The 27,048-nt window shown below is 42.7% G+C and overlaps 1 protein-coding gene across 4 annotated transcripts in view; it reads left to right on the top strand.

Moving 5' to 3' along the window:
* The window catches only part of LOC140735696 (rho GTPase-activating protein 17-like), a 192,805-nt gene that overhangs the window by 59,687 nt on the left and 106,070 nt on the right, over positions 1-27,048 (top strand). For all 4 annotated transcript variants that reach the window (XM_073061075.1, XM_073061073.1, XM_073061072.1 and 1 more), the window contains exon 2: positions 22,943-22,982. In XM_073061075.1, coding sequence (XP_072917176.1) covers positions 22,943-22,982 — 40 coding nt within the window. The remainder of the gene's footprint in view (positions 1-22,942; positions 22,983-27,048) is intronic.

Raw genomic sequence — 27,048 nt, 5'->3', positions numbered from 1 at the left:
AAATCTATATTTTAAAAACTTAATTTTTGTCTCTCAGTCTTTTTTTTCTGTTGGCCAATTGTTCTGAAACTATTCTATCATTGTGTTAGAGATGCGACACGACTAAGTGAGTGAGCTTTGTCGATGTTCAATCCCACCGCATCCAATTTCATTTTACTGGCATACTTTATCTATTGTTGGCAACTCAGAAAATAAAGCTGCTCATGTATCAGCTCTCCTTGAGTCATTTTGTTGAAGGGATTTGGTCATCAGCAAATCCCTAGATCTTCAGAAACAAAATATATCACTTATACGGGTGACATTTGCAATCAGGCAACCTGACTGCTCTGATCAAAGCTCAGTGACAGAACACACTACTTATGACTCAACAGTTGGGGAAGAACTGCACAAACAACACTTATGATGGTAATTTATTGGAAGTGTAACTCAAACTCTTTCTATACAATGGCTTTAAGAATTTGAATTTTTCAGATGAGATGACCTGTGTGGCCTCTTCTTTCTGACCTCAGATGTCCAGCAAAAGCTTATCAAATTTAAGTTTAATTGTCATTCAACCTTGCATGAATACCCATGAATACAGTCAAACGAAACAACGTTACTCTGGGGCCAAGGTGCAAAACACAGTACCAACAGTCACACAGCACAAGGTACGCATAGCACATCCAAATCAGCAGTAAAACACAGTCACACAGAAACATATAGTCCAAGTCTGCGGTCAAGCAATACATCTTGTCTTCAGCTGAACAAACACTGGAAGGTAGCACCAACTCTAGTACAGATGCCACGCCACACTGCCTCTGGCACTCCGTTTGAGTGCATTATCTCCGCCTCTCTCCTGGGTGCTGCAAACAGGCAACATTACGGTTTCAGGTCTAGTCCTTGCTATGACCAAGGCCATGCTGCTTTCCTACCGTCTGCTAATAAAACAGTGAATCGGATGAGCAGCCAATGTCCAACAGGGTTTTGCAATACCACAGAAAGATGATGACTTGCTGTTAGACTACACACCGGCTTCGCACACAGACTTCCCTCTGTCCTAGGCACCAAATCTATCCCCTTCAATTACTCAGTTTTATTATAAAATGAGCATTCTGTTATGCTTGATGGAATTGTATTTCATTGGAGCAAAAAGAAACTGCAGGTATAAAAAAAATTATAGTGAAACCAAGCAGCATAATTAATTTTGAAGCAACCCAGTTAACCCAGAGATGGTGGAGATTTTGAACAATTTCTTCAGTATTCACTAAGGAGAAGGATATTGAATTGTGTAAGGTAAGGGAAACAAGTAGGGTAGATATGGAAACTATGATGATTAAAGAAGAGGAAGTACTAGAGCTTTTAAAGAATATAAAAGTGGATAAGCCCCTGGATCCTGACAGGATATTCCCTAGGACCTTGAGGGAAGTTAGTGTAGTAATAGCAGGGGCTCTGACAGAAATATTTCGAATGTCATTAGAAACGGGGATGGTGCCGGAGGATTGGCATATTGCTCATGTGGTTCCATTGTTTAAAAAGGGTTCTAAGGGTAAATCTAGCAATTATCGGCCTGTAAGTTTGACGTCAGTGCTGGGTAAATTAATGGAATGTATTCTTAGAGATGGTATATATAATTATCTGGATAGACAGGGTCTGATTAGGAACAATCAACATGAATTTGTGTGTGGAAAGTCATGTTTAACAAATCTTATTGAATTTTTTGAAGAGGTGGTGAAAAAAGCTTTTAGTATGCTGGCCTTTATAAATCAGAGCATTGAGTATAGGAGTTGGGATGTAATGTTAAAATTGTACAAGGTATTGGTGAGGCCAAATTTGGAGAATTGTGTACAGTTCTGGTCACCAAATTATAGGAAAGATGTCAACAAAATAGAGAGAGTACAGAGAAGATTTACTAGAATGTTACCTGGGTTTCAGCACCTAAGTTACAGAGAAAGGTTGAACAAGTTAGGTCTTTATTCTTTGGAGCATAGAAGGTTGAGGGGGGACGATAGAGGTATTTAAAATTATGAGGGGGTAGACAGAGTTGACATGGATAGGCTTTTTCCATTGAGAGTAAGGGAGATTCAAACAAAAGGACATGAGTTGAGAGTTAGGGGGCAAAAGTTTAAGGGGGAACTTCTTTACTCAGAGAGTGATAGCTGTGTGGAACGTGGTAGAGGCAAGTTCGATTTTTGTCATATAAAAAAAATTGGATAGGTATATGGACAGGAAAGGAATGGAGGGTTATGGGCTGAGTGCAGGTCGGTGGGACTAGGTGAGAGTAAGCGTTCAGCACGGACTAGAAGGGCTGAGATGCCTGTTTCCATGCTGTAATTTTTATATGGTTAACACCTGGAATCTTGTAGTTGGCATGCACGTTTTGAGCAATTCAGACTGTTATCTACCCAAGGCAGAATGACAAAGCATTCCCCAGTGTCTCTGGACCATTGTTTAACTAGAATTACTTAAGTGTTTGTGATATTGTCATAACAAACACTGGGATTAGTTAGAAGCAGTAAGTACACAATGGTACATTATAAATTCTCAGTAGCTGAGAGCAGACTGAATTCCCATTTTGGTTTATGCCTTTGGCATGTTGTGATGGAAGTTTAATAATCTGACTGAGAATCCATGTTTGTACATTATATTTGTGTTGAGAAAAGTTTGTGCAATACATAATTTGGCATACCAACAGAAATTGAAAAGACATTGAAAAGGCTGGGGTCCTGTTCTTTATAAGAGCAAGAGGTGTGAACTCATTGAGACATCAAATATTTCAATGGAAACATTCCATATCTACCTGTTAACAAGGTGGATGTGGGGAGAGTACTTCCCCTGGATAAGGAGACTTGGACTAGTGTCACAGTCTCAAAATGGGGGGTGTGCGATTTAGAACCAAAATTACTAATTCCATCTCTTTGGAGGGCAAGGAATCTTTGGAATTCTTTACAACACACAAAATGCTGGAGGAATTCAGCAGGCCAGGCAGCATCTATGCAAAAAAGTATTGTTGACATTTAGGGCGGAAACTCTTTGTCTGAAATTCTTTATGTCAAGTAGCTATGATGCCTTAATCATTCATTGTATTCAGGCTTTCATTGTTCATAGATTTTCTCATTGTTATGTTGGCATGTAGCACACAAACAGGCTTTTTGGCTTGCTGTGTCTTTTCTGCCTGTTGTACTTATCTACATGAATGCCATTTACCCACAGTAGGTCTCTAGTCTTCTATTTCTTAGCAAGTCAAGCATTTGTCTAGATGTTCCTTAAATGTTGGGAGAGTATCAGCTCTTTGCCACGTCTTTTGCAGCATATTCTAGCCTTCAACCAACCTCTATTTGGAAAGGGAGAGAATTCATATCCCCTGTAAATCTCCGACCTCTTACTTTAAATCTGTGTCTTCATGGGAAAGAATTTTACTCATATCCCCCTCATAACTTTATACACTTCTATCAGATAACCCTTTGTCCTCTTCTCCAGGGAAAACAAATGTTGATTCTTCTCTGCATTCTCTCCAGCAAATCACATTCATCATGACAGTATAGCAACTTGAACTACTTCAGTACTTTAGGTGCCAGTCTGGAAGCAGAACGTAGATCTTGCGCAGTGCAGCCTGAGCCTTTCCCCACACTTACCAGATGGCTCCTTCTGGCAGCCTGTGTGTGCAAGGTGTAAGGCCAAGGGTGGAGTGAGAGTAATATTCAGCATAGGTACATTAGTCCATTATACACAGCAGCACATTAACAGTGTCTGTGGAGCTACTGGCCAGACTTGATTTTCAGATCGTGATTTTGCAGGTCTTGTGAACATTCACAGTACAGCCACATACTGCCAACAATAAGCTTATAAATTTAGAAATGACAAGTTTTAATCAAAGTCTGTGTACCATTATATTGTTCCTTTCTTTGTGATTGTAATGGCTTCAAGTACCAGACTATCCATCATTACCCTCCATGAATCTGAATACAACGTTGTACCTGCTGGATTCAACAGGGAAGTCCAGAAGTTGCTGTCACTGAATCACAAAATAGTTGTACTACAGAAAGAACTGTAGTTCTTAAACAACTTTTAAGCAACTCTCACTTTCCCATTTTTCCTAATAGGTTAGAAATTTATTTGTTTTCTGCAGATAACATTGATGGGGAGTTCAGTGAGGGAATGAGCAACAGGTTACTTGCAGAGAGATCTAAGATTTTGTACTAGATATTTCACTTGGATTTTAATGGAAAAGAGCAGGATAATATTTTAAAATTACTTTCACATGACTCACTAACTAGGTAGTTTTTAAGTATTTGTATATTTTAGTATGTTTTTAAAGTCCAAGCTGTTCTGCCTGTTACCAGACTTAATCTGATTTTTGTGGGTGAGACTTGTGACAAATGGCATGTCACTTCTGCAGCTAGGTGATTCAACCACGTTGAAGGGTCCATTATGTAAAAATTACCTTTCTATGTTTTGAGCAGGTTAATGCTGGGCAGACTGTTGAAGGTGCAATTTTTGTTGAAGCCAGTGCAAAGATTACCGTAGATGTCGGATTATAAGGCGCTACTTTTTCCCCACGCTTTGAACAGCTTTGAACACTGCGGCCTTTACTACGGTGCGGCTAATGCATGATTTTTTTTCATGCCGCCAAAAACATTTTGCCTCGTAACAGTAGACCAATAAAATTGATGAGTAGTTCACAGAGGTCCAATGAAATTGTACGATAAATCAAGTGCACTTTCACAAATTATTGTAAATCAGTCATTTGTACTCACCCTCATCAACATGGAAAACACTCGAAGAAAAGCATTGTGCTGCCTTTATGGCAGTTATTTAGTTTATAATATTTTCGCTTAGTAATTCATTTGTTAGTATTTTCTAGTTGAATAAAGTATCTATCTATCTATTTGTTTTCTGTACATCCCGGGATACTATGACATCACATCCGGTTTCGCCGCGTCTTGTGGGAAATACCAGTTTGCGATAAACGGGAAGGTGGGGGGGAGCACATTAGCCGAGCACATTACCCGAGCGAAAACGCTGCTTTTAAGTTAAAGGCGATCAATAACTTTTCCTGGTAGGCTGCAGTATATATTTTTTTACGTCGTTAGGAGATATTGGAATGTTGTTCGTGCACTGTTCAGTAAAAAAGTATATGCAACGTAATTTGTGTGTTACCGATACGTATGTATATTTAAAAGTAGCCGTGTTAGAGGCACGGTTCGAAAAAAAGCATTTGCAATATGTATTTGTTTATGTTACCATACGGATTTAATTAAAAGTTAAAAAATCCTCACGTGTAATATCTTTCTGTGTAAATATCTCATATTACAACGTGGGACACCTGCGGCCTAAAATCCGGTGCGGCTTGTACAAGTACAAAATTTATTTTCTTTCTAAAATTAGAGCCAGCGGCTTTTAATCAGGTGCGCTCTGTAGTGCGAAATCTACGGTATTTGATCACTGTTACCTGTGAAATCCCGACCAGTGCCCAAATATGGAATAAGAGCCAAGTAGTGTAGTACTAGCTTAAATCTTTCAACTGTTTCAGATGTGTTTGCAATAACCACAATAGAATAAAGGTTTAGAATTGGTGAACACACCTACCCCATTGTAGCGGCCCACACCAGATGGTGGAGGAACTCGACAGGACAGTCAGCATCAATGGAGCATCAATAAACGGCTGACATTTTGGCTGAAACCATTCATCCTTAAATATCAACTGTTCATTTCCCTCCATAGATCCTGCCTGACCTGCCAAGTTCTTCCAGCAATTTGTGCGTGTTGTTCAAGATTTCTAGCATCTACAGAATCTACCCTGTTACAGCAGTTGCTTTTGTAAAGGAAAGCTTGAATGAGACAAATTTGTTGTTTCATACTTCTTTAGTTATTTATTTCCCATTTGCTATTCTTTATCATATACCTTCAGTATTTCTCAAAGCATAAAGAAAAATTTCAAAATATATTTACTTTTGCAAGTAAAGCTGTTTCTTAGTTAGCTTTAATGAATGTGACAAGTCAATTATGACACTACCTTATTTCCTCTTTAAACAATGTCATAGTTTGGGTTCTGAATTTTCTCATTAGTCCAGCAGGACATCATAATTATTTGTTAAAAACACAAAATGCTGGCAGAACTCAGCAGGCCAGACAGCATCTATGGGAGGAGATAGTGACGACATTTCGGGCTGATGCTGTCTGGCCTGCTGAGTTCTGCCAGCATTTTGTGTTTTTATTTATTTCCAGCGTCTGCAGATTCACTCGTGTTGTCGTAATTATTTGTTATTGTAATTTTTGGCATTGTTGATGGAGGAGTATTTGATACCATTCCAAATTATCCTTGAACTGGGCAATTAAACAACCACATATGGTTAGAGCAAGTAAAGAGGCAAGTTTACTTTCCTTTTGATGTTAATGAACTGGATAGACATAATGACAGACCATTATTGATACCACCTCTTTACTTTGAATCTATTTAGTTACTTGAATTTAATTTCCCTTTGGGAATTCAATCTCATCTCTCCAGACCAAAAGGCCAGATGTTAATCTAGTAATTTAACCACTTGCCCCATTGGATCTTGTAGATCTGAGTGATTAACTTGGACATTTTGCTTCTCTCCTACTGCCATTGCTGAAATTGCTGATTTACACTGTGCCACATTCTAAAAGGAACATTGATCATTTTGCTCATGAATTATAAATACAGGTTTCCCCCGCTATCCGAAAGTAGAGCATAAACCTTTTGTAAGCCGAAATGTCGTAAAGCGAAAAAGCAATTACCATTAATTTATATGGGAAGAATTTTTGAGTGTTCCCAGATCCAAAAAATAACTTACCAAATCATACCAAATAGCACATAAAACCTAAAATAACACTAATATATGGTAAAAGCAGGAATGATATGATAAATACGCAGCCTATATAAAGTAGAAATAATATATGTAGTTTCACTTACCAGAAATGGGAAGATTTAGCCAAAACCAATCTGTTGAAAAAAATCGGCACGTATACACATGTGCACACACCTGCCCATGCAAGGCTTCATGGTCATGGTAGTCTTTCTTGGGGTAAACACAAGTTTAAATCGGGCGCCTTTTTTCGTAAAAGCGAAAATCCTCCGGATTTCTTTCGGTTAGCGAAAACAGGTGCTAATGTAAGTCTTTCGTAAAAGTGAAGTGGCGTAAAGTGAACTTTTGTAAAGCGGGGAAACCTGTAAGTATTGGCCCATTATATTTCTGTGTACATTGAGTGATGGTAAATGATTTGTAGGACTATGACTGAGCATAAAGAGGAATTGAAGCTTCATGTTTTAGGATGAGAACCCGCCTGTACGCTTCTAAGATTAATCTCACTACCCACAGATTCTCTGGAAAATATCAAGTACCGTAGATTCCGGACTACAGAGCGCACCTGATTAAAAGCCGCTGGCTCTAATTTTAGAAATAAAATCAATTTTTTACTTGTACAGGCCGCACCGGATTTTCGGCCGCAGGTGTCCCACGTTGTAATATGAGATATTTACACAGAAAGATATTACACGTGAGGATTTTTTAACTTTTAATTAAATCCATATGGTAACATAAACAAATACATATTGCAAATGCTTTTTTTCAAACCGTGCCTGTAACGCGGCTACTTTTAAATATACGTTGCGTATACTTCTTTACTGAACAACATTCCAATATCTCCTAACGACTGGTAAAAAATATATATACTGCAGCCTACCAGGAAAAGTTATTGATCGCCTTTAACTTAAAAGCAGCGTTTTCGCTCCGCCGCTCCCCCCCGCCGTCCCGTTTATCGCAAACCGGTATCCCACAAGACGCGGCGAAACCGGGTGTGACGTCATAGCATCCCGCGATGTAGTACAGAAAACAAATATAGTTAAAACAGTTCTAACTTTAACTAACAAATGAATTACTAAGCGAAAATATTATAAACTAAATAACTGCCATAAAGGCAGCACAATGCTTTTCTTCGAGTGTTTTCCATGTTGATGAGGGTGAGTACAAATGACTGATTTACAATAATTTAATTGTGAAAGTGCGCTTGATTTATCGTACAATTTCATTGGACCTCTGTGAACTACTCATCAATTTTATTGGTCTACTGTTACGAGGCAAAATGTTTTTGGCGGCATGAAAAAAAACCATGTATTAGCCGCTCTGGATTAAAGGCCGCAGAGTTCAAAGCTGTTCAAAATGTGGGAAAAAAGTAGCGGCTTAAAATCCGGAATCTACGGTAATAGGAGTCCAGATACTTGAGTGTGAATATCAGCAGAGTTTCAGTGCCCTTATCTCAGTTGTGTACAAATTCACTTTCAAGCAGAAGTTTTGGATTGTGAGCAGAAGTAGAAGTTCTGGATTTTCAGAGCAGATAAACATACAAAATATTTCAAAACTTGTCAAAAGTTGCCTGGTATTTGTGTGCAGTGGAGCATTCTGTTATCTTTGGTTGTGATTCTAAAACAATCAGTGATGTTGCCAGAGTTAGAAAGCCAGGGTTACATACTTAAATAACTGTGGAATAGAATGCTGAAGTGCCTTTGAAAATCTTTTGGAGGGGAGCAAGAGAAACAAAATTTGATATTTTTTCCAATGAAGAATCTCGGTCTGAACCATTGACAACTTTTATTCCTTTTCATAAATGCTGCCTGACCTCATGAGTTCCTCCAGCATTTTGTGTGTGTTCCTCAAAATTTGATATTTTGAGATTTGTAAAGTCATCTTAAAACTCTTAGATTTGTGTTTGGGAACAGAAATATTTTTCACTCTTAAATCTATAATTTTGGGTTATGAGTGAATTTCTTCTTGTTTTGCTGCTTTTTGGAAATACAGATTTTTACAGTAAAAGCCGTTTGACATGAGGTATAGTTGCAAGCACGATGTAATGCAGATGTTTGTGCATTAACTGTGGTTGATTTGAATTGTTTAAATCCAAATTGAAGTTGTTTTACTTTGAATGTTCACCAGGGTAACCCCCATAAATTATGAACTTCTTTTGTTCTGTCTGACACCCTTATATTGTTTATCATCTTCCAGGACTGTAATGTAAATTCAGTGTGGAAAAATGTGAGGTCATCCATTTTGGCAGTAACAAATACAGTGGGTCATGGTTAATTGGGACACTTTTTGGCCCAATTAGCAGATGACCCAAAAGGCCGAAGATTCATGGAAATAGTTAAAAAGGTGTAAAAGAAAGACAGACTATCGATTAACTGTGATAAATTATGCATTTCAATGCAATACAGAATAAATTAGAACACAACCAATGCTACTGCAATGCTATACCTGTATTGTTTAATAGTTATCAACAGTGGAATATATTCAATGTATGCTGTCATGATCTTTTGATCAGAATCAGGTTTATTATCAGCGGCATGTGTCGTGAAATTTGTTAAATTAGCAGCAGCAGTTCAGTGCAATACATAATGTAGAAGAAGAAAATATATAATAATAAATTACAGTATATATATATTGAATAGATGAAAATCATGCAAAACAAAATATATTTTTAAAAAGTGAGGTAGTGTTCCTTGTGTTCAATGTCCATTTAGAAAGCAGATGGCAAAGGGGAGGAAGCTGTTTCTGAATCACTGAGTGTGTGATTTCAGGCTTTTGTATCATCTACCTGATGGTAACAGTGAGAAAAGGGCATGCCCTGCGTGCTGGAGTTCTTTAATAATAGACACTGCTTTCTGAGACACCACTCCTTGAAGATGTCCTGGGTACTTTGTAGGCTAGTACTCAAGATGGAGCCGACAAAATTTATGATGCTCTTCAGCTTCTTTTGGTCCTGTGCAGTAGTCACCCCACTCCCATAGCAGACAATGATGCAGCCTGTCAGAATGCTCTCCACGGTACATCCATAGAAACTTTTGAATATTTTTGTTGACATACCAAATCTTTTCAAACTCCTAATGAAGTATAGTCACTGTCTTGCCTTCTTTATAGCTGCATCAATTTGTTGGGACCAGGTTGGGCTCAGAGATCTTGACACACAGGAACTTGAAACTGCTCACTCTCTCCACTTCTGATCCCTCTATGAGGATCGGTATGTGTTCCTTTGTCTTACCCTTCCTGAAGTCCACAATCAGCTCTCTCATCTTACTGATGTTGCAACAAGGTTGTTGCTGCAGCACCATTCCACTTGTTGGTTTATCTTGCTCCAGTACCACCTCTTGTCTCCATCTGAGATGCTACCAACAATGGTTGTATCTTCAGCAAATTTATAGCTGGTATTCAGGCTATACCTAGCCACACAGTCATGGGTATAGAGAGAGTAGAGCAGTGCGTTAAGCACACACCCCTGAGGCGCACCATTATTGATCGTCAGTGAGGAGGAGATATTATCACTAATCCGCTTGTGGTCTTCCAGTTATGAAGTCGAGGGTCTGATTGCAGAGGGAGGTATAGAGACCCAGCTTCTGTAACTTATCAGTCAGGATTGTGGGAATGGAGTTAAATGCTGAGCTATAGTTGATAAGCAGCATCCTGATATAGGTTAACTGTTAATGAACATCAGTACAGATGTTGAGTGCTGATAATGGATTGGCTCAATACAAGCTTTTGAAAATTGTATTCTCCAAATCTTCATTTTCAATGTAACATTTCAAGATGATTGTTGAACTACCTTCAAATACTTTGTAATTCCTAACTTGAAGTAGTGAAATTGTTTCATTTTCACTCCCAGCAGTTTCTGGTATCTCCAATCCTAAACTGCAGTGAGCAAATCAAATTCTGAAGAGTTTCTCGCTATCAGTGACAAAAATCACTGTTTTTTTGAACACAAACACATGCAACTGATACTATTTAAAAACTGTTCACTCTGAGCAAGGTGTAGTGTCTTAACGGCCACACAAGTACACATGACTGATGATAGAAGTTGTTTGGCAACTGGCTCCTGCCCCAATTAAGTGGTATCGTGTTCCAAATAAACTAATGGAATCCTGACTATTTTTTCGATTTGTTTTTGGGCTCTAAGAGTTGTCTCAAGTAAGCAACTGACCTGATTAACCGATGGCCCAACTAACTAGAATCGACTGTAAGAGAAAGACGGAATATGTTTAAAATAGTGTGAGAATGGAACATTGTTCATCATGGAAAATCGCTGATTGCAGGCTCAGCAATGAAGTAAGGAAACTGCATGTTCTTTATTATAACAAATATCTTGCTGTAGCGGTGTGCTACACGCAGCGCTAAAATAACGACACGGAGTCGGTAAACTGCAGTCAAAGATAAAAGTTTATTCCACCTTCACAGTCTTGCTTTAAAGCCTCGCTCCCCCGACGGATGCCTCGCCGGGCACGTACTGAAAACCCCCTCAGGCTTTCTCCCTTTGTTGCGGACCTAGCCTTTGTGCCTGCACGCTGGCTAATTGTCAGCCGGTTCGAGTGTGCTAGTAATTGGGTCGCCACATAACCCCCCCCCCCCCCCCCCCCAGAACCGGCGATACACCCCCCAATGTCCACAGTCTGGGCCGGACCCTGTTTGGGAGGTCGGCCTCTGCGCCGCGGTGCCGGAAACTCGACCGGTTGCGCCAAGTCCACATGGGCCGGTTTGAGTCGGTCCACCGTGAAAACCTCCTCTCTCCCCCCAACGTCCAGCATGAACGTGGACCTGTTGTTTCTGGTCACCGTAAACGGCCCCTTGTAGGGCCGTTGCAGCGGTGGCCGATGCCCGCCCCTTCGTACAAACACAAACTTACAGTTCTGCAGGTCTTTGGGTACGCAGGTCGGGTGCTGCCCATGCTGCGAAGTGTGTATGGGGGCCAGGGCACCGAGCCTCTCGCGTAGTCTGCCCAGGACTGCTGCGGATTCTTCCTCTCGCCCCCTTGGGGCTGGTAAGAACTCCCCGGGAACGACCAGGGGTGCGCCGTACACCAACTCGGCCGACGAAGCGTGCAGATCGTCTTTGGGCGCCGTGCAGGTGCCGAGTAGGACCCAGGGAAGCTCGTCCGCCCAGTTAGCTCCTCGCAGGCGGGCCACGAGAGCCGACTTCAGGTGACGGTGAAAACGCAGTGGTGTGGTGCAGCTGAGTCCCCAACAGGCTGGCCATCGCTGACCACAGGCTGGAGGTGAACTGGGCGCCTCTGTCGGAGGTAATGTGGGCCGGTACACCAAAGCGGGACACCCAGGTGGCAATCAGTGCCCGGGTGCAAGATTCGGAGGTGATGTCGGTGAGCGGGACCGCCTCTGGCCATCTTGTGAACCAGTCCACGATAGTCAGGAGGTGCCGCGCTCCGCGCGACACTGGCAGGGAGCCCACGATATCCACATGAATGTGGTCGAAACGCCGGTGGGTGGGGTGGAACTGCTGCGGCGGGGCCTTGGTGTGTCGCTGCACCTTGGCTGTCTGGCAGTGCATGCACGTTCTGGCCCATTCACAGACCTGCTTGCGGAGTCCGTGCCAAACAAACTTGCTGGAGACCATCCGGACGGTAGTGCGGATGGAGGGGTGCGCCAAGTTATGAATAGAGTCGAAAACACGTCGCCGCCAAGGTGCCGGGACGACGGGACGGGGCTGGCCGGTGGCGACGTCACAGAGCAGGGTCCTCTCACCTGGGCCTACGGGGAGGTCCTGGAGCTGCAAACTGGAGACTGCGGTTCTGTAACTCGGGATCTCCTCATCTGCCTGCTGTGCCTCTGCCAGCGCCTCAATGTCTACCCCTGGGGAAAGGGCGTGAATGTTAGGGCGAGAGAGTGCATCCGCCACGACATTGTCCTTACCCGATATGTGCCGGACGTCCGTTGTGTATTCAGAGATGTAGGACAGATGGCGCTGCTGGCGGGACGACCAGGGATCGGACACCTTTGTGAATGTAAAGGTAAGCGGTTTGTGGTCCATGAACGCGGTGAAGGGCCTACCTTCTAAGAAGTACCTGAAATGCCGGATTGCCAGGTATAGCGCCAACAGCTCCCGGTCGAAAGCACTGTATTTGAGCTCGGGTGGCCGCAGGTGTTTGCTGAAAAACACCAGGGGTTGCCAGCGGCCCGCGATGAGCTACTGCAGTACCCCACCGACTGCCGTATTAGATGCGTCCACCGTGAGGGCGGTAGGGACGTCCATTCTGGGGTGTACTAGCATCGCGGCGTTCACCAAGGCATCCTTCGTTTGAATGAAAGCAGCGGTGGACTCCTCGTCCCAGTTAATGTCCTTGCCCTTACCCGACATCAGGGCATGATTCGGGCAGCTGAAGGGAGGAAGCGGTGGTAGAAATTGACCATACCTACGAATTCCTGAAGGCCTTTGATCGTGGTGGGTCGGGGGAAATGGCGGACCACATCTACCTTAGCGGGCAGAGGGGTTGCCCCATCTGTGGTAATCCTGTGGCCCAGGAAGTTGTAAGGTGTTGAGCCTGAACTGGCATTTGGCCAGGTTGTCCGTAGTCACTCAGCCGGGCATAGAGTTGTCGGAGGTGGGACAGATGCTCCTGACGGCTGCTGCTGGCTATGAGGATGTTGTCCAAATAGATGAATGCGAAGTCCAGGTCGCGTCCCACCGCGTCCATCAACCGCTGGAACGTCTGTGTGGCATTCTTCAGGCTGAACGGCATGCAGAGGTACTCAAAAAGGCCGAACGGGGTGATGAGAGCCATTTTGGGGACGTCGTCCGGATGCATCGGGATTTGATGGTATCCGCGGATGAGGTCTACCTTGGAGAAGATCCGTGCGCCATGCAGGTTTGCTGCAAAGTCCTGAATGTGCGGCACAGGGTAGCGGTCCGGTGTTGTAGCCTCGTTCAGCCTGCGGTAGTCGCCGCACGGTCTCCAGCCCCCTGTTGCTTTGGGCACCATGTGCAGGGGGGAGGCCCATGGGCTGTCGGACCGCCGAATGATCCTCAATTCCTCCATCCTCTTGAACTCCTCCTTCGCCAGTCGGAGCTTGTCTGGGGGAAGCCGCCGAGCGCGGGCATGGAGGGGTGGTCCCTGGGTCAGGATGTGGTGCTGTACGCCGTGTCGGGGCATGGCTGCCGCGAACTGCGGTGCCAGAACCGATGGGAAATCCGCCAGGACCCTGGTGAAGTCGTGTCGGACAGCGTGATGGAGCCGAGGTGAGGGGCTGGCAACTGGGCTGCACCCAGGAAGAACGTCTGAAAGGTCTCGGCGTGAACCAGTCTCTTCCTGGGCAGGTCGACCAGTAGGCTGTGAGCCCGCAAGAAATCCGCACCCAGAAGCGGTTGGGTTATGGCGGCCAGTGTGAAGTCCCACGTAAACTTGCTGGAGTCGAGCCGTAGCTGCACCGGACGGGTGCCATAGGTCCTTATAGTGCTGCCGTTCGCGGCCCGCAGGGGGGGACCCGGCGCCCTGCTGCGGGTGTCGTAACTCGTCGGAGGTAAGACGCTGATCTCGGCACCGGTGTCGACCAAAAACCGGCGTCCCGACCTGCTGTCCCACACATACAGGAGGCTATCCCGATGGCCAGCCGTCGTAGCCATCAGCGACGGCTAGCCCTGGCGTTTCCCGGGAACTGGCAGGGCGGGCGACAACGGCGGGTTTCTGCGCCCCACCGCTGGTGGTAGAAACACCATTGCTCGTTGGGCTCCACACCCTGGCCTCTGGGTTTAGCGGGCTCTGCGGCCGGGCCTGGACTGGTTTGCTGCTGGGAGCGTGGCCGGGTGATCAGTGAGATGGACGCCCCACTCCCCTTCTTGGCGTTCCACAGCAAGTCCGCCCAGGCTGCCACCTTCCGGAGATCGCTGAAATCCGCGTCGGACAGTAGCAGGCGTATGTCCTCGGGCAGCTGCTCCAGCAATGCCTGCTCAAACATGAGGCAGGGTGTGTGTCCGTCGGCCAGAGACAACATCTCATTCATTAAAGCTGATGGAGGCCTGTCTCCCAAGCCATCCAGGTGCAGTAAATGGGCAGCTCGCTCGCGGTGGGAGAGCCCGAAAGTCCTAATGAGCAGGGCTTTGAATTCCGTGTACTTGCCGTCCGCCGGGGGAGACTGTACGAACTCCACGACCTGGGCCGCTGTGTCCTGGTCGAGGGAGCTCACCACGTAGTAGTAACGGGTGTCCTCTGAGGTTATCTGCCGAACGTGGAATTGGGCTTCTGCTTGCTGAAACCATAGGTGAGGTTGTAGCGTCCAGAAGCTTGGCAGTTTCAAGGAAACCGCATGAACAGATGCGGCGTCGTTCATCTCCAGTCCAAAAACGTTTGGACCGTCGGGGTCACCAATTGTAGCGGTGTGCTATACGCAGCGCTAAAATAACGACACGGAGTCGGTAAACTGCAGTCAAAGATAAAAGTTTATTCCAACTTCACAGCATTGCTTTTAAAGCCTCTCTCCCCCGATGGATGCCTCGCCGGGCACGTACTGAAAACCCCCTCAGGCTTTCTCCCTTTGTTGCGGACCTAGCCTTTGTGCCTGCACGCTGGCTAATTGTCAGTCGGTTCGAGTGTGCTAGTAATTGGGTCGGCACATTGCTTTAGTTACATGGAGTCCTGGTGACACTGCACCTGGGACAGTGCGTACAGGTCTGGCGTTAAGAAAGAAGTCCAGACCTGAAGTAGATCTGTGCACAGATGCTGCCTCACCTGCTGAGTTTTCTAGCATTGTTTGTTTTCATTAAGGAAGAGCATACTTTACAAAGGGAGTGCAGTCAAATTCACTGGATCAGTTCCTGGCATTATAGGTTTGTTGTAGAGGGAAGCTGAAGTAAACTAGAGGCACTCACTATCTTGAGATAATCTCACTGAAATATAGAAAGCAAAATTCAAGGATTTTGGCAGGGTACATGCAGGATTGATATTTCCCTTGGCTTGGGTGTCTAGAAGCAGGAGTTACTGTCTCAAATTAAGGGATTGCTCACAGAGTCACGAGAACTGACCCTTCAGGCTGAGTGACATATTTCTCACTAATCCATTTTACCCGTATTAGGCCTGTATCCCACTACTCCTTGTACTAAAATGCCATAGGACAGCACAGACACAGGCCCTTTGCCATACTTATTAATTGCCCAGCTAAACTAAACCCTACACAAAACGCTGAAGGAACTCAGTAGGTCCGGTTTTGCACCAAGACCTGTTAAGTTCCTTCAGCATTTTGTGGGTGTTACTCTGGATTTCCAACATCTTGTGTTTAAACTACCGTAGATTCCGGATTATAAGCCGCTACTTTTTTCCCACATTTTGAACAGCTTTGAACTCTGCGGCCTTTAATCCAGAGCGGCTAATACATGGTTTTTTTTCATGCCGCCTCGTAAACATTTTGCCTCGTAACAGTAGACCAATAAAATTGATGAGTAGTTCACAGAGGTCCAATGAAATTGTACGATAAATCAAGCGCACTTTCACAATTAAATTATTGTAAATCAGTCATTTGTACTCACCCTCATCAACATGGAAAACACTCGAAGAAAAGCAAGACCCGAGCGCGTCAGACCCGATTAGACCCGATCGCGTTACGCAAGCGCGTCAGACCCGATTAGACCCGATCGCGTTACGCAAGCGCGTCAGACCCGAGCGCATCAGACCCGATTAGACCCGATCGCGTTACGCAAGCGCGTCAGACCCGAGCGCATCAGACCCGATTAGACCCGATCGCGTTACGCAAGCGCGTCAGACCCGAGCGCATCAGACCCGATTAGACCCGATCGCGTTACGCAAGCGCGTCAGACCCGAGCGCATCAGACCCGATTAGACCCGATCGCGTTACGCAAGCGCGTCAGACCCGAGCGCATCAGACCCGATTAGACCCGATCGCGTTACGCAAGCGCGTCAGACCCGAGCGCATCAGACCCGATTAGACCCGATCGCGTTACGTGAGCGCATCAGACCCGATTAGACCCGATCGCGTTACGCAAGCGCGTCAGACCCGATTAGACCCGATCGCGTTACGCGAGCGCATCAGACCCGATTAGACCCGATCGCGTTACGCAAGCGCGTCAGACCCGAGCGCATCAGACCCGATCGCGTTACGCGAGCGCGTCAGACCCGAGCGAAAACGCTGCTTTTAAGTTAAAGGCGATCAATAACTTTTCCTGGTAGGCTGCAGTATATATATTTTTACCAGTCGCTAGGAGATATTGGAATGTTGTTCGTGCTGTTCGGTAAAAAAGTATATGCAACGTAATTTGTGTTACCGATACGTATGTATATTTAAAAGTAGCGGTGCGGCCTAAAATCCGGTGCGGCCTTTACAATTAAAAAATTGATTTTATTTCTAAAATTAGAGCCAGCGGCTTTTAATCAGGTGCGCTCTGTAGTCCGGAATCTACGGTAATCAATAATGTCCACATTCCTATGCCTATAGAGGCTCTTGAACACCTCTGTCAAATTTGCCTCCGCACCCAGCCTGCCAGGCACCCTCTGCTCTGTGTATAAAAAACTTGTCCTGCACATTGCCTTTGAACTTGGCCCTCTCACTTTCAATGCACACCCTCTGGTATTAGACATTTCATCCCTGGGATAAAGATACTAGCTATTTACTCTGCCTATGAGGCTCATAATCTTATCAGATCTCAGCGCACTATCACAATAACAGTGATAACAATACCAGTGGATGACAGGAAGGACTGCAGATGCTGGAATCTGAAGCAAAAAAAAACAAGGATCAAAGCGTTCCCTTGTTTTTTTTACATATTTTCGCTCAACAAGCTCCAAATCCAACACATCATCTTTTGTCATTTCTTCCAACAGTTGCGCAGTTCCACTCTGTCACATCTTCCTCTCCCTGCCACTTTGTTTATAACTAGCAAATAGCAGCACAGAATTTGATAGCTAAATCAAATTCAGCAGCATCATAGCAACTCCAGTCAAAGAGCATGCAGTATGTCAAAGTCAAAGATTAGTAAGATATTGTAAACTGTTTTTGCATAAATTTGGCTAGTACAGTTTCTCAGCATTCTTGAACCTGGAAACTAAGTTGTATGCTTGCAATCAGAGGCATCGCTGTTATTCAGAACACTATGGAATGTGATATTGAAACAAAAACTGCACGTGCTGGCTGCTAGTCCAAAGTAGAAGACGCTCCATAGTGGTTGGAGGCGGGGAGGGTTAGTTCAGATATTTGTGATATGTGTACAATTCTATTTGATGATCTAGGCCAGGTGGAAAAGATAGTTTATAAATCTCATGACACCTGTAAGATTATGCAGCTTGTACCGGAAGCCTAACATGAAATGTTTTCCAATAATTTGACTGTTTCAGGGTAAAGTTTAATTGAGAACTTAAGAAATATGAGCATTGTTGGCTACATGGCATTGAAGACTGCTCCACCATTTAATATGATTGTGGTTGCTGGATTTAAGTGGCAATCCATTATCTTGAAATTATGCCTATGTTACATTGACTTCTATTTATTATAAATGACTGTGATTGCACATTTAGATGGAGATGTAACATAAAGACTTTTACTCATGTATGTGATGGATGTAAGAAATCAAGTCAATTCAATTCAATGCCAAGTTCTGGATTTGCCCTGCCAAGGGAAACATGCTTGCTAAATTTTCTTTACTAGCTCCTGAAAATTGTTTCAATAAAATGCTTCTTATTCTTTTAAACTCCGTATGGCATGAGTCCATTCTGTGTAATTTTTCTTCATGATCCTTACCTCTGATGCATGTGTATCCTCCTTAAATAACGAGATTAAAAGAAAGATTTATTTCTCAGATGTACATCAAAACATTTATGTTAACAACCAACACACTAAAGGGTGTACTGAAGGGAGGCCATCAGTGTCACCACACATTCCGGTGACAACATAGAATGCCTACGATGTTCAGTAGAGCAACACAAGTAGCAGCAATTACAGCAGCAAAACAAACAAGTCATCTGGACCAGATGGACTACACCCCAGAATTCTGAAAGAGGTAGCTGAAGAGATTGTGGAGGCATTAGTAGTAATTTTCCAGAGTCTGAATTCTGAATAATTCCAGAGGACTGGAAAATTCAAAAAAAAAGTCACTCCACTCTTTAGAAGGGAGGGAGACAAAAGGCAGGAAATTATAGGCTGGTTGGTCTGACTTGAGTGGTTAGCATATTGTTAAGAGTCCATTTTTAATGAAGGTTTTGGGGTACTTGGAAGCACATGATAAAATAGGCCAAGTCAGCATGGTTTCTTTAAGGGGAAATCTTGCTTGCCAAATTTATAGGAGGTCCTGGAGAGGAGATAACAGGCTGGATAGACAGTCAGTAGATGCTGTTTACTTGGGATTTCAGAAGGATTTGACAAAGTGACACACATGAGGCTGCAAAACAAGAGAATAGCCCATGGTATTACAGGAAAGATTCTAGCATTGGAGAGAGACTGGGACTGGCAGGAGGCAAAAGAGTGGGAATAAAGGGGACCTTTTTTAGTTGACTGCCAATGACTAGTGATGTTCCACGTACAGTGCCTACAAAAAGTATTCACACCCCGCCCCTTGGAAGTTTTCATGTTTTACAACATTGAATCACAGTGGATTTAATTTGGCTTTTTGATACTGATCATCAGAAAAGACTTGTAACAAAGTGAAAACAAATTCCTACAAATTGGTCCAAACCTTTTACAATTATTAAACACAATAATTGATTGCATAAGTATTCACTCCCTTCTAGTCAGTATTTAGTAGATGCACCTTTGGCAGTAATTACAGTTTTGAGTCTGTGTGGACAGATCTCTTATCAACTTTGCACATCTGGACACTGCAATTTTTCCCCATTCTTTACAAAACTGTACAAGCTCTGTCAGATTTTATGGAGATTGTGATTGAACACCCCTTTCAAGTCCAGCCACAAATTCTTGATTGGATCGAGGTCTGGACTCTGACTTGGCCACTCCAGGACATTAACTTTGTTGTTTTTAAGCCATTCCTCTGTAGTTTTGGCTTTAAGCTTGAGGTCATTGTGTTGCTGGAAACAATCTCCCAAGTCGCATTTCTCTTGCAGACTGCATCAGGTTTTCCTCCAGGATTTTCCTGTATTTTGCTGCATTAATTTTATCCTCTATATTCACAAACCTTCCAGGGCCTGCTGCAATGAAGCATCCCCACAGCATGATGCAGCTGGTACTATGCTTCATGGTAGGGATGGTGTGTTTTTGATGATGTGCAGTGTTTGGTCTAATGCCCAAAAAAGCTCAGTTTTGGTTTCATCAGTCAGTAGATCCTTCCAGCTGACTTCAGTGTCCCACATGCCTTCTGGCACATTCTAGCTGAGATTTCATATAACCATATAACAATTACAGCATGAAAACAGGTCATCTCAGCCTTTCTAGTCCGTGCCGAACGTTTACTCTCACCTAGTCCCACCGACCTGCACTCAGCCCATAACCCTCCATTCCTATCCTGTCCATATACCTATCTATTTTTTTTAAAATGACAATATCAAACCTGCCTCTACCACTTCTACTAGAAGCTCGTTCCACACAGCTACCACTCTCTAAGTAAAGAAGTTCCCCCTCGTGTTACCCCTAAACTTTTGCCCCTTAACTCTCAACTCATGTCCTCTTATTTGAATCTCCCCTACTCTCAATGAAAAAAGCCTATCCACGTCAACTCTATCTATCCCCCTCATAATTTTAAATACTTTATCAAATCCCCACTCACCCTTCTACGCTCCAAAGAATAAAGACCTAACTTGTTCAACCTTTCTCTGTAACTTAGGTGCTGAAACGCAGGTAACATTCTAGTAAATCTTCTCTGTACTCTATTTTGTTGACACCTTTTCTATAATTCAGTGACCAGAACTATACACAATACTCCAAATTTAGCCTCACCAATGCCTTGTACAATTTTAACATTACATCCCAACATACTCAATGGGGGGAAGCACTGTTGATGTTTTAGGTCGAGACCCTTCAACGAAGGGTCTTGGCCCGAAACATCGACAGTGCTTCTCCCTATAGATGCTGCCTGGCCTGCTATGTTCCACCAGCATTTTGTGTGTGTTGCTTGAATTTCCAGCATCTGCAGATTTCCTCGTGTTTCCTATACTCAGTGCTCTGATTTATAAAGGCCAGCATACCAAAAGCTTTCTTCACCACCCTATCCACATGAGATTCCACCTTCAGGGAACTATGCATCATTATTCCCAGATCACTCTGTTCAGCTGCATTCCTCAATGCCCTACCATTTATCATGTATGTCCTATTCTGATTAGTCCTACCAAAATGTAGCACTTCACACCTATCAGCATTAAACTCCATCTGCCATCTTTCAGCCCTCTATTCTAACTGGCCTAAATCTCTCTGCAAGCTTTGAAAACCTACTTCATTATCCACAACACCACCTGTCTTAGTATCATCTGCATATTTACTAATCCAATTTTACCACCCCATCATCCAGATCATTAATGTATATGACAAACAACATTGGACCCAGTACAGATCCCTAAGGCACACTACTCGTCACCAGCCTCCAACTTGACAAACAGTTATCCACCACTACTCTCTGGCATCTCCCATCCAGCCACTGTTGAATCCATTTTACTACTTCAATATTAATACCTAACGATTGAATCTTCCTAACTAACCTTCCGTGTGGAACCTTGTCAAAGGCCTTACTGAAGTCCGTATAGACAACATCCACTGCTTTACCCTCGTCAACTTTCCTCGTAACCTCTTCAAAAAATTCAATAAGATTTGTTAAACGTGATTTTCCACGCACAAATCCATGTTGACTGTTCCTAATCAGACCCTGTCTATCCAGATAATTATACATACTATCTCTAAGAATACTTTCCCCCCTCTCTGCCCCCTCTCTCCCTCCCCCCTCCCACACCCACCTTCTCCTACCCCAGGACAGGCAACATCCATAATTCTCTATTGCATTTTAGGTCTGATTAAACTTGCGGATGGGGAGATTGAAATAACTACAAAGAATAATGGATATTTAAGCCAATTGGCTAATACTGGAATTCTGAACAGGGAGATTATCTCTTCTGAATGCAACTTGCAATTGATGCAGACTCAGCCTACCTAACTTATGTCTGGTGGTTGCAATATTAATGTTCCAAGGAAGTTAAGCAGAATGTTTCCAGTGAACTATTTGTAATTTCTCCTGGTCTTGGTTTTAACCAAGAATTGCTCACTTGGGGAATTTGGAAATACTGTGTAAAGTTAGATGTTGGGTGTGAACTTAACACCCATAGGATTTCCTACTGTAGCATTCTGCCTACCATGTACCATTATTTACATGATTTTCTATTCCAATGTGTTTGAGGATTAAAGGATGCCATTGAAGCCATGTGTAAGACATTTACATTCATCCTTTATTCTTGTCCCTCTGCCATCTTTCTCATGTTTATCTTGAATCGTATGAACAGGAATTTTTCCATGGAGACAGACCACTAGCTACACTTGTCACATGTATAATTCCTACTGTGTAGGGTGTGTGCACACCAATTGGAGTTTGTGACTTAAAGGTCCTGAGGATTTGCATGTGTAGATCCAAATTTGATCAACTGGAGAATTTTCCTCAATTTTCCTGGTACCTCTCCCCCAAAAAAATTTCATAATTTCTTGGAGATTCCTTGGATATGTCCATTACTCAACCTCTCTGAACCTGTCCCCACTAGTATTGTTGGTAAGATGGGCAGAACAGTGACAAGTGGAATTTATTATGTTGAGGGTTATGGCTTTTGGTGTCCTCCAAAGACGTGCTCTTGGACCCTCCTTTTACTCATCAATGCACTGATCCTTGGCATTGTCAGTTTTCCGGTCGAATATCCATGACTTATGGGTGTATTCCCTTTACTAACTCAGAATTGACACGTTTGTTGTATTAAATCCAGCACTGAATGAGAGAAAAATTACTCCAAATAGGTTGTATAATATTTTGTGGTGAGCATTTAATAGAATTGTTTAATTTAAATGATTACGACTAATGCATATTGAGAGTTAGTTGATGAAAGTGTGTTAGAGCTGTACATGAGTAGACTTTTGGAGGGAGAGTTTGCTCAGCAAACGAGAAAAGGCTTCACAAGTTATGGAACACATAACTATGTTTTCTACTCTTCCCAAGAGTTCAGATGTGATTCTAATCATTGGTGCTTTATATTTCAGAGCTGAGAAGACAGAGGTACTTAGTGATGACCTGCTGCAGGTAAAGGCTCTCCTTCTGATTTTGTTATTGTGAGCACTCTTTACAAAACATTAAGTATAATTTTCCTGTATTTAAGGAAATACCTGGCATTCTGTTCAAGGGCATTCATTCGATAAGTTTCTTTTGTATAAAAGAAAGTATACTATAATAAAGGTTGATATTTTCATTTAAGAATTGGCATGGGAGAGATTAACCTTTTGTCATGGACTGTGATCTAGATTCCTGAACCAGAACAAGTTCTGGGTTCTGAAAAGGCAATTTTCAGATCAGCTACTCAAAATTTTCTTTATGCTAACATCAACTAAAAGTAATGGAAGAGTTGCATCATTTTCCTTGTTTTCAATTCTAATTTATCATTCCACTAACTGAGAACAGTTGAGAAGCATTAAGTGGTGGTGGGGTGGTGTCATTGGTAGTACTGTGAGGCTGTCCTTTGCTAGCTAGATTTCTTGAATATACGCTCTGCCGTGGCTCCACTTGAATTCCACAGGAAATTTAATTCCCAGCTGTTTTCTCCGCATGTAATGCAGCCCTTGAAGACCTTGGAATTTAGAGGGTAAAAGTAAATACAGGAAGGTTGCTGCAATTAGCTTTGGCATCTCATCCACAATAACATGGTTCCTGCACACCTCAAACAAAACATTTCATGGAGCTTTGTCCTCTGAAGAGTTAGCACTTGAATGATCCTGAAGCAAATAGTTAATCTAAGATCTTTATATCTTAATAAAAATTCATGACTAGTATTCATTTAATTACTCCTTTAAAGAGCTGTGAATATCAGAAGTAAAAGATTTATTTTCTGATTTAGGACATATTGCCAGAAAATTGGCCATTTTACTTACAGGCTTTTCCAGTAACTTGGCATTTCTAATAAATAAGGTGTTTTTTTTTAAACTAAAGGAAACTTTACTTGAAGTATTCTTTACTTGAAGTTAATTATTTTCTTCAATTCTTGGAAAGTTCACATTTTTTATTAAGATTAGAACTATTCCTACTAGAGTATTCTAATAAACTTTCCAAAACCCTGAATATAGAAAGACTGCTTTTGGCTGAAATCAGTGCCTTTGTAGGTTGCAGATTTGCTTGGTTTATCAATCAGAGGAAGCACATACTTGGGAGTGTTTCCCCTCCAAAACCAAGCCGATTTGTTCCAAAGACAGTTGCCTTAAGTTCATTGAATCAAGATTGACAATGGAATGCTTGTGTTTCAGTTTGTATGCAACTCTTGTTTGCCATTTGTTTTTTTCTCCTTGCACTCATTGTCCCTATCCTTTACCTCAGTGTATCATCCTCTCCCCTATCTTTATCATTAATAGTAAAATATTGACATGCAGACCTGCAGTAAATTAACAAACATCATCCATTCATTATTTAGGTTGTGAGGTACTTTTGTCCTTCTTGAGGATATAAATTTCATACACCTAAAGCAAGGTCAACATCCAGTTTAAAGCTATATTCCTTCCTGATAGTTTTTTAAACTTTACTGTTTCATTGATCTAGTACTTTCTTGACTTCCTTGCTGAGATGCCATACCCCTTAATGCAATTTACTGTCCAATGGAAATCTTTTCTGTTACTTGTCCAAATTTGATGCTTGGATTCAAATTCTAAGCTCTTGACATTTGTTAACAGTAGAATCCTGATCTACTAGTAGATCTAGGATTCTACTCAGTAGAACAGAGTGATCTAGGAATAATAGTGTATAGTTCCCTGAAGGTGGAATCTCATGTGGATAGGGTGTTGAAGAAAGCTTTTGGTATGTTGGCCTTTATAAATCAGAGCATTGAGTATAGGAGTTGGGATGTAATGTTAAAATTGTACAAGGCATTGGTAAGGCCGAATTTGGAGTATTGTGTACAGTTCTGGTCACCGAATTATAGGAAAGATGTCAACAAAATAGAGAGAGTACAGAGGAGATTTACTAGGATGTTACCTGGGTTTCAGCACCTAAGTTATTGGGAAAGATTGAACACTTTATTCTTTATTCTTTGGAGCGTAGAAGGTTGAGGGGGGACTTGATAGAGGTATTTAAAATTATGAGGGGGATAGATAGAGTAGACGTGGATAGGCTTTTTCCATTGAGAGTAAGGGAGATTCAAATGAGAGGACATGAGTTGAGACTTCGGGGGCAAAAGTTTAAGGGTAACACGAGGGGGAATTTCTTTACTCAGAGAGTGGTAGCTGTGTGGAATGAGCTTCCTGTAGAAGTTGTAGAGGCAGGTTTGGTATTGTCATTTAAAGCAAAATTGGATAGGTATATGGACAGGAAAGGAATGGAGGGTTATGGTCTGAGTGCGGGTCAGTGGGACTAGGTGAGAATAAGCGTTCGGCATGGGCTAGAAGGGCCGAGATGGCCTGTTTCCGTGCTGTAATTGTTATATGGTTAAATTGTCACTGAGAACTTCAATTATATATTGAATTTTTCTAAAGTAATAAATATATCTGCATAAAAAATTGAATCATTTTTACTTTTTTGTGGGCTTGAAATATTGTGAGTATTTGCTAGTTTCGAGTAGTATGCATGAGATTTAAAATGTGAGGAGTACCTTTTAGAAATATTTGGTGGGCTTGAGATATGGTAGTTTATTAAGCACTTGGCAAACGACTAGAAAAAGATGTGAGGTTTAAGCGCAGTGGACATTGTTGGAGTGGAGAGTTTGAGGCCTTGGCTCAAGAGGCCTCAGTGACGAAAGATGGAGGCTAAGTGAAGTTTCTGGTAAGTTTCTTTCCTTCTTTCTTTCTCTGTCTATTATTACCTGTCTAGAGTAATGAGAATGGAAGCAGGATCAGTGGTATGTACTTCATGTCAGATGTAGGTGATCTGGAAAACCTAATCTCCTTGATAGCTACATCTGCATGAGTGTTTAAAACCATAGAACATTACAGCACAGAAAAAGACCTTTTGGCCCTTCTTGGTTGTGCCGAACCATTTTTCAGTCTAGTCCCACTGACCTGCACCTGTCGAAGTTTTTCTTAAATGTTAAAAGTGAGCCCGCATTTACTACTTAATCTGGCAGCTCATTTCACATTCCCACCACTATCTGTGTAAAGAAGCCCCCCCAATGTTCCCTTTAAACTTTTCCCCCTTCACCCTTAACCCATGTCCTCTGGTTTTTTCTCCCCTAGCCTTATAGACATCGTGTATCTTGTATTTACTCTGAATGCCCACAGGAAAATGAATCTCAAGGTTCTATATGGAGACTTGCAATGTCTTGTCCAAGTATTTAGGCTCCAACCCTTTGTTCACATAAATAAGTATTACAACCAGGGATTTTGATCAGTTTAACTGAGTTTTTTTTTGTGAATCATGCACCTTTTTGCCCCAGTACAGCCCAAAAAACAGGGAAAATTGTAAAGAATGAAAATCTAGTTCAAAAACTGCAATGTCATCAGTTCAGAAGTATTCCTCGCCCTTTGCTTGGTACTTTGCTGAACCATTTCTCACAGCTATTACAGCCAGTAGTCTCACAAACATGAGAAAATCTGCAGATAACTGGAAATCCAAAGCAACTCCCACAAAATGCTGGAGGAACTCAGTAGGCCAGGCAGCATCTATGGACATTTCAGGTTGAAACATTTTATCAGAACATTGGTGAAGGGTCTTAGCCCAAAACATCGAATGTTTACAGCCAGTACTCTTTTTTGGATAAGACTCTATTTGCTTCATACAATGTGATGGAGCAAGATTAACCCATTCCTCCTTGCAAAATTGTCAAGCTGTGCCAGGTTAGTTGGGGAGCAGCCTTATACGGCAATTTTCAGGTCTTGTCAGAGATGTTTGATCAGGTTGTCAGGACTCTGGGCCATTAAGACTTCGATTTTCTTCATTTGAAGCCACTCCATGGTTGCCCTGGCAGTGTGCTTTGGGTCGTTGGCCTATTGAAAGATGAACTTCCTCCCCTTTCTTGCAGAGGCTAGCAGGTTTTTATCCAGGATCTCTCTGTAATTAGCAGCATTCATTTTCCATCAGTCCTGACCAGATTTTCAGTATCTGCTGCTCTAAAGCGTCCCCATAACATGATCTTCATTCTTTAACTAGAGCACAGCACAGTACAGGCCCTTCAGTC

The sequence above is a fragment of the Hemitrygon akajei genome, chromosome 11, assembly GCF_048418815.1.
Source record: "Hemitrygon akajei chromosome 11, sHemAka1.3, whole genome shotgun sequence".
Classification (NCBI taxonomy): Eukaryota; Metazoa; Chordata; class Chondrichthyes; order Myliobatiformes; family Dasyatidae; genus Hemitrygon; species Hemitrygon akajei.
Note: the sequence above shows the minus strand (reverse complement) of the source record. Positions and strands in the feature narration are given on the sequence as shown.